The following is a 9,594-nucleotide window of genomic DNA, read 5'->3' on the forward strand; positions in this document are numbered from 1 at the left end:
CTGTACCGTGTCACACATAGGCATAACTCGATCGATTTGCCCTCAGATCTTGGCGATTGTGTAAAGGGATTCCCACCAAACTTATTAAAAATTTCGCTACAATATACTGTTTGTAAGACATGGATTTCCCTTGATCCAACAGTCTTCCGTCCTCTATTTAACTGTAATATTTTGTCCTAGCGTCGCCTTCTAAGCAGTAATTTACCAACGTTATAACAATAATGCTCTCACAAGCACTTCGCTTGTCCACACGTGTAAACCAGAGTAATATTATACTGTGCTCCAGGTTGATAACTTGTGTGTGACCCATAAGCATGTGTCTGCCGTACACCACCGGTAGAGGCCTGTGCCAGCCCGTGTCTGCTGTACACCACCGGCAGAGACCCGTGTTTGCCGTACGCCACAGGTAGAGCACAAATCTAACTGACACACCTGCACACCCATACCTGGACCAGAAGTCACATATGTACAACGAAACCTATACAGCGGTCACTTCTGTACAGCGAAACCTGTAATAGCGATCGTCTAATTAACCGAAACTTATATTAGTTGATCTATCTGTATAACAGCACCTGTATTAGTGACCACCTCTGTACAATGACACCTGTATTAATGACCACTTCTGTATAGCGACACCTGTACTAGTGACCACCTCAGTATAGCGACGCCTGTGTCAAATTTTCTTAGTGTGTAAATGCACTTGTTTGCCTCTCATCGCGCGTTAACAACTCTTGTACAGATTTCTACACAGCGAAATGTGCATACGAGGCCCACTCTGGTGTAGCCGAAACTTAAGCATCAGTCACTGCTTCACACGGGGTAGGTCTTGGCCATTAGATGCTTCACACGGGGTAGGTCTTGGCCATTAGATGCTTCACACGGGGTAGGTCTTGGCCATTAGATGCTTCACACGGGGTAGGTCTTAGCCATTAGATGCTTCACACGGGGTAATCCAAGACATATGACCAGACATCTGTCCATATGCTTTATAAAGAACTTTCCATTTGCTATGTACACAGCTGCCTGTATACTATATAAAGAACTGTTTATATGCTATATCTTACAGCTACAATTGAAAAATAATTTTAATACAGTCATTATCTTCTTGATTTTTTTTCATTAGATGTGTTTTAGATGTGGTTAATGTTAACTTGTTTTCAGTTGATATAAGTTTTTTAGTTCAGTGCCACCGAACAGCGCTGTGAGGTGGGTCTAAACACAAGACCTGCCCTCACCCCAGCCCTGCCCTGCCCTCACCCCAGCCCTGCCCTGCCCTCACCCCATTCTCCTCACGCTTTTGTCGCCATTGGGTTGCCCCACTCCCCGGCCCATTGTGAACATGACTATATAGTTTGGGGTTGGTTGGCATATAGCCTTTCTCTCCTGTCCCTTTTGACTCAAACCTAGAACTTCATCCAAACAGACTGTCGAGTTTGTCATGTGGCGATTATGACACTTTTGTGTCACTTGATTATAATTATTAGTTTTCTTAACAGCTGGTCAGTCTCACTTCATTATGACTTGAGTTAATGTCTGACACGAGCATCAACTAACCTGTGCAGGCCTGACCTGTATGTCAGTTGGCCAGTGTCTGGCCTCTGTGTCATGTGTCGCGGGTATACAAACCACCTCGGGAATGATGTGTGACTCTCGCCTGAGAGTAACGACGTGTAACACCAGAGTGAACCGTGGCTGTCAACAACACAACCACACCATCATCTTCCAGTTGGTGTGGTGCGTTCCCGCCTGCCTCCACCCTCGGGTCTGTCACATCCCTTACACTACATTATCATCATCATATCATCACTTCATGCTAAACTGCCTTGATATATATGGAAAAATAATTATGGTTCTCTCTCTCTCTCTCTCTCTCTCTCTCTCTCTCTCTCTCTCTCTCTCTCTCTTCACACTGGCATTCATATTTTCCCGAGCAGGGCGTCCCGTCGGGCGATGAATGGATAATGCGGGCTCAGGTAATGTACCGTGAATATTTCCCCTCACCCGCAGGCTGGGCACAGGACCACCCTCTCTCTGTACAGGAGAGTGTGCGCACATGCGCTTGATTATGTTACAGTATGTGTATGTATGAGCGCACGCGCGCACGTCCGTTTAGGTATGTTCTCGTGCGTGTATGACGAATTTTATAGATATATATATATATATATATATATATATACTGGGGTACGTGTGTGTGTGTGTGTGTGTGTGTGTGTGTGTGTGTGTGTGTGTGTGTGTGTGTGCGCGCGCGCGCGCGAAAGGAGAGATTAAAAGGAAGATGTCTAGATAAATTGCCTGAGAGAGAGAGAGAGAGAGAGAGAGAGAGAGAGAGAGAGAGAGAGAGAGAGAGAGAGAGAGAGGAAAACGAAAAAAGTTTTGGAGACGGTATGAGGATGATCCACTTGGGCAATAATCTCTTTGTTAACCAGTATTATCTAGCACTCTTTTTACCGGCCACATGTATTCTACATTGCTATGTTAACCCGCTACATGTATTCCACAGTGCTATGTTAACCAGCTACATGTATTTTACATTTCTATGTTAACCAGCTACTTGTATTCCACACTGCTATGCTAACCAGCTCAATGTATTATAATGTGCTGTGTTAACCGACTAGATGTATTCTACTGTGCTATGTTAACCAGCTACATGTATTCTGTTGTGCTGTGTTAATCAGCTGCATGTATTCTACAGTGCTATTTTAACCAGTTACATCTATTATACAGTGTTATGTTAACTTACATATATTCTGCAGTGTTATGTTAACCAGTTATTTGTGTTCTACACTACTATGTTAATCAGCTACATGTATTTAACAGTCTTTGTTAACCACCTACATGTATTCTACAGTGCTAAGCTCACGAACTACATGTATTCTGCATTGCTATTTTAACAAGCTACATGTATTCTACAATGCATATTAACCAGTTACATATATTCACCAGTGTTACATTAACCAGCTACATGTATTCACCAGTGCTATGATATATTAAAAAGTTACATGTATTCAACAGTGCTGTGTTAACCAGCTACATGTACTCTTCATTGCTGTATTATTCAGACACATGTATTCTATAGTGCTATGTTATCCAGACACGTATTCTACAGTGCTATGTCAGCCAGCCACATGTATTCTACAGTGCTATGGTAACCAGCTGCATGTATTCTAAAGTGTTATATAACGCAGCTACATATAGTCTACAATACTATGTTAACCAGTTACATATCTTCAGTGTTCTATTAATCAACATGTAGTTTACAATGCTGTATTAACCAGCTACATTTAATCTACAGTTCTATGACAGCCATGTACATGTAGCCTACAGTGTTATGTTAACCACCTTCATACAGTGTGAAAAATGTGCATTATCACTCTTTACTTCATATATAGATAGGTTTCATACCAAGATGTACACTATAACCCAGGTACTGACAACATGGTAAACTATAACCCAGGTACTGACAACATAGTACACTATAACCCAGGTGCTGACAACATGGTACACTATAACCCAGGTACTGACAACATGGTACACTTTAAACCAGGTACTGACAACATGGTACACCAAGATGTACACTATAACCCAGGTACTGACAACATGGTACACTATAACCCAGGTACTGACAACATGGTACACTATAACCCAGGTACTGACAGCATGGTACACTATAACCCAGGTACTGACAACATGGTACACTTTAAACCAGGTACTGACAACATGGTACACCAAGATGTACACTATAACCCAGGTACTGACAACATGGTACACTATAACCCAGGTACTGACAACATGGTACACTATAACCCAGGTACTGACAACATGGTACTTTAAACCAGGTACTGACAACATGGTACACCAAGATGTACACTATAACCCAGGTACTGACAACATGGTACACTATAACCCAGGTACTGACAACATGGTACACTATAACCCAGGTACTGACAACATGGTACACTTTAAACCAGGTACTGACAACATGGTACACAATAAACCTGGTAGTGACAACACTATGTGTGACCAAGGACGACTATTACCGGGAACAATACTTATTTTATCATTTTTTTTATTATAATTTGTCGCTGTCTCCCGCGTTAGCGAGGTAGCGCAAGGAAACAGACGAAAGAATGGCCCAACCCACCCACATACACATGTATATACATACACGTCCACACGCGCACACATAGATACCTATACATCTCAACGTATACATATATATACACACTCAGACATATATATATACACATGTTCATAATTCATACTGTCTGCCCTTATTCATTCCCGTCGCCACCCCGCCACACATGAAATAACAACCCCCTCCCCCTGCATGTGTGCGAGGTAGCGTTGAGAAAAGACAACGAAGGCCACATTCGTTAACACTCAGTCTCTAGCTGTCATGTATAATGCACCGAAACCACATTATACTATGGCCATTAAACTTCTGTTGACCTTATGACAACTTTTTTATTCACTTTCATCATATGCTGTGACATCTTTCATCATATGCTGTGACATCTTTCAATCATGTGCTGTGACATCTTTTATCTTGTGCTGTGACATCTTTCAATCATGTGCTGTGACATCTTTTATCTTGTGCTGTGACATCTTTCAATCATGTGCTGTGACATCTTTCAATCATGTGCTGTAACATCTTTCAATCATGTGCTGTGACATCTTTTATCCTTTGCTGTGACATCTTTCAACATGTGCTGTGACATCTTTCATCATGTGCTGTAACATCTTTCAATCATGTGCTGTGACATCTTTCAATCATGCGCTGTGACATCTTTCATCATGTGCTGTAACATCTTTCAATCATGTGCTGTGACATCTTTCAATCATGCGCTGTGACATCTTTCATCATGTGCTGTAACATCTTTCAATCATGTGCTGTGACATCTTTTATCTTGTGCTGTGACATCTTTCAACATGTGCTGTGACATCTTTCATCGTGTGCTGTGACATCTTTCACCATGCGCTGTGACATCTTTCATCATGCGCTGTGACATCTTTCATAATGTGCTGTGACATCTTTCATAATGTGCTGTGACATCTTTCATAATGTGCTGTGACATCTTTCATCATGTGCTGTGACAACTGTATTTATTTTTTATAAAAGATGAGATTTGTGAACTGTAGCCACATCTCCCGACAGGTAATTATTAGTTCAATTGTTATTTTTATTCTAGTTTTCCTTATTTTTATGATTAATGATATTATTATCATTCTTCTTGTTAATTATCGTTATTACTTATTATTATCATTATTATTATTATTATTATTATTATTATTATTATTATTATTATAGATTTCGTATTTACTACCATGAATAAGTAGTATCCAATATATGAAAGCTACGATAACTCAACAAATACTAAATTACAAATAGAATAATAATGTGAATATCGTAAAATAATAAAGCAAGCTTTAGGAGCCAAGAAAGCACATGTAAGACTTCCATGAAAAATATTAAACCAAAGTTTGTGCCGAGTGTGTCAAGTGGTGAGGCGCTTCATTATGACACTGCAGCATGCATCTGCTCGTCCCATTTTTGCTCCTTCCTAATGATCAGCCATGGTTTACCACCAACATATACATCTCCACATGATTGGCTGACCACAGCAAATTGAGTAACTTAAGAGGCAGGAGCCGACCTAAATAACGGACATATGGTATACGCAATACCTGGTAACACCACGACTTGCGACCCTAAATAGAGATGTGCACTGTCGACCATATAACACTCATCACAGACATTCTGCTTGACGCATAAATGCTAACCACTGGTGACCTGGTATTGTTACTGGTGGTTCAAACTCTCCGTTGTTGTAACATCGTTAGTCACCTCCTTTCATGGATGTCACAGGAAGGACATAGCCAGTCAGATATCCTGCTTGTGAACCGTAGCTTGCGTGAGCGCAACACCTAATGAATATTATGGAATTTACCCACATTATAGAAGCAATATATTGTGGTGACAGAATCTTGTGTTGTATAGTGACGTATTGATTGTAGATCTGAATCTATTGTGTACAGTTGTAGTGTTGGCAGGAGTCAGTAATAATTGCAGGTATATTTCAGATCACAATGTACATAGCGGCATCGTTTGGTTGCGGCCGGTGGCATTAACCGGGCGGCGACATGTCACTGGGCGGTAGCGGCGGCGAGTGTCACTGATCGGTAGGTATCGGTGCGGACGGCAAATGAAATTAGACGGCACAAGTCCGCCCGAACTTCCGAGAGAATATTATCATTTACTCCTTCCATTCACGTTCACACATACCTACCGACCGCTTCAGCAGCGACCCGAGTATAGGAACGCCTGTCTTCCAGCGGGCCCAAGACATTTCGGCGGCTACGTTATCAACAACTCGGTAATGACTGGGTGAGGAGCCTTACTCTCCATGACCTCCTAAATTGTGGTTGGTGATGGAAGAGGAATGTTGAAAGTCGGACCTAGAAAGGCTTGTGTCTGCTGACACTTCCTTCATTAGTGGGCCCATGGGTTAGGTGGCGGGCGTGGGGAGGTTGTGGATACGGTTGACATATGTACGTTATATATGCTGGTCACGGGTATATTGTTGAGGTAGATGGCAAATGTAAGCAGATTTCGGGATCAGTTGTCATTCGTGGAATTGCAGAGTATGTGAATAAATACCATGATTGTCCTGTGGAGTTTGACTGAACAGAACGTGCTAACTGATGGGGCTCGAAGCGATTTTCAAGTGGGTTGGGTTCACGTTATCCTGGCGATGAGTATTTAGCGGTCACAACAGTCAGAACATAAGCAAGGTCAGAACTCCTAAACCTACACACATTAAACTGTCACACTGTAGACGGAGGTGAGGTTACTTAATGATATTGGTTTGGAGCCACAGAGGAAGATGTAAGGTTCCTGGACCGGGTCGTGCGTGAGGCTAGAGACAGCAGTCGGACCTGAATGATCTAAGAGAAGGAACGCTCAGGATCAGGAAAAGAACAGAGATTTTCAAAGGGTTGGAACATGGTTATATGGACTGATGGTCCGAGTTAATGCAGCCAACATCGTCCCCGGCTGACTCTCATACCGGACACTGTAAGGAAATTATTCCACGGGTTTGGTCGCCATCCACAGTGCTTCATCAAGAGGGCAGTTCAGCACAGGTTTAAATAGGAATAAAGTGACTGGCTACACGACCTGACACTTATGACAACAGTAAACCCATAATTCATCATATAAACTAATATTTTTACAAATGTTTCTACGTCGTACACTATATATATATATATATATATATATATATATATATATATATATATATATATATATATATATATATATATTAAATGACTGCTAATTCAGCAGGTATCAGTTTCTTACAGATGTTTTTTATACTCATCAATTAATTTACCTATAAACTAGTCAAAGTTCATAAGATGGGTAGAACTTTGACCAGCTTATACGTCAGCTACCTGAGCGGTGTAGGAGAATCATTTAAGTTGAACACATCAGTAAGAAACTGATACGCGTTTAATTAGCAGTCACATTTATGGCAGTGTTTGAGATCTCCTGTCTAGATATACAAGTGTGTGTGTGTGTGTGTATATATATATACACATATATATATATATATATATATATATATATATATATATATATATATATATATATATATATATATATATATATATATTCGCGCAAAATTGTGATCCTTTCCTATATATATATATATATATATATATATATATATATATATATATATATATATATATATATATATATATATATACAGCGGCTGGGGTCAGTGTCGTGCGAAGTGAAGAAGCTAGGTTACTTCTGTGCCCAAGGTCTTGCCGGGGTATGAATGATGCAAGGTCACGTGAAATGTCAAGTAAATCATATAACTTTAAACTGATACATCGAAATCAGATTAGAAACAGAGACCCATGTGGGCGTGATCGATTACCTCTGGATGTGGGGTCATGTGGGCGTGAAGCAGAGAGGACGGTGAGGCGGGCGGCTGAGGACGCCGCGGTGTGCTGTGCGTGGGCATGGGTGGCGCCGCCCCCGCCCGTCAGCGTGGACGTGCCGTCCCCATCGCGGGCGTGGCCGTGGGCGTGGGTGGTGTCAGCGTGGGTGGTATGGTGAGTGCTGGGTACGAGGTCGTATAACCCGTCACTTAAACCGCCGGTAAGGGAGTCCATTTTGTCGTCCTTTTAGAGTGGATGGCGCCCCTCGAGGGATGTTCGGTAATGACGATAGGAAGTCGATTCTTACTAGTCTGGTATGATAGCCAGGGCTCTCTGGTGAGGAGGCGGGTGAGAACAAAGAGAACAAAGGAGGTTCTTCAACGAGAACACACTTCACACAGCGGGGTGTCGGCGGCGACCGCTGAGAAGGACAACCTGTTACCAGCTTGGCGTCACACTCTAAACTGTCGACAAATGACCGCCACAAATCTGAAAGTCCGCCTTAATCCACCTTGATACGAAGTTTTAAGAGGAATTACGGTATCGGCGTTACACCACAGCAAGTTGATTTTGAGCGTGTGTTACCAGAAGCGCTGTATCAAATAATGGAGCAGAGATAAGTCGGCAGGTTACCGCTCGGGGCTATGGCTCCCATCCCGTGGGCGGGGCCCCACCTTCTAGCCAATGGAAGTGCGAGATTTCCAGCCAATCGGCATCTTTGGGGTAGAAGGAGGGGCAACAGCATTGAATGACATTTGGGGAAATTGTTTATTTGCATCTTTGTTCAAAACTTGTATTTTGCTTATAAATTGATAGTCTTATGGTTATATTTCCACGTGCTACTATTTACTACATCGATTAGAATAACTCTTTAAGGTTGAGTATACTTCAGGCAACTTAGTGGAGAAAAATACGCCGCCCTCCGGGTTTGGCAGTTTAAGGGAAAAGTGGATCGCGTCTCCGAGCTGACTTTGGAAAGAAGAGACTGTGTTGCCAGATTTTTATTTTTGTAGTAGGGATTCCGAAGTACTCTTGTTGAGATCTGTCTTCCAGGAGAGTGTTCCACGGGCTCTTACAGCGAGAGGCCTTTCTTTCACATTAACTGTCCAAATATTCTTCAACAGCAATACCGATTTGTTTTTCAGGCGTCAGTCGATTTGTTTGTAGACATCTGTTGATCTGTATTTAGACATCTATTGATTTTCCTGGCGTCTTGTACCTTGCTTCGAAGCGTAAACAAACTTGTTTTCGAACAATTTCCAGTGTCTTAGGATGTATCCATGATGTTTACTTACTTTAGAGTACTCTCTCTCTCTCTCTCTCTCTCTCTCTCTCTCTCTCTCTCTCTCTCTCTCTCTCTGTATATATATATATATGTGATTATTTGCCTTGAAATATTCATGAATTTGAATAAACACAAAAGAAACGTTTACGTTCTGAAGTATGACAGGTTTTGATGGCTCAGCCAAGCCGTGTTAAATATACATACATGTAAACACATACATACATACAGGCACATATGCATTCGCATTTACAAATACGACACAAGCACAATTTGCATTATAGATGACAGCAAGAGAGCGGATGTGAGCGAAAGAGACCATGTCGTGTTTCTGGCCAACGCCGGAAACAGCGAACAAGTGT

The 9,594-nt window shown here is 41.8% G+C and overlaps 1 protein-coding gene across 1 annotated transcript in view; it reads right to left on the bottom strand.

Annotated features, from left to right (window-relative positions):
• Positions 1–8,538, bottom strand: part of LOC139764380 (uncharacterized) — a 77,317-nt gene extending 68,779 nt beyond the window's left edge. Inside the window, exon 1 of the mRNA XM_071690943.1 lies at positions 7,947–8,538. Coding sequence (XP_071547044.1) covers positions 7,947–8,184 — 238 coding nt within the window. The 5' untranslated portion in view covers positions 8,185–8,538. The remainder of the gene's footprint in view (positions 1–7,946) is intronic.
• Between the last annotated feature and the right edge of the window lie 1,056 nt (positions 8,539–9,594).

The sequence above is a fragment of the Panulirus ornatus genome, chromosome 49 (genome assembly GCF_036320965.1).
Source record: "Panulirus ornatus isolate Po-2019 chromosome 49, ASM3632096v1, whole genome shotgun sequence".
In the NCBI taxonomy this organism is placed as follows: Eukaryota; Metazoa; Arthropoda; class Malacostraca; order Decapoda; family Palinuridae; genus Panulirus; species Panulirus ornatus.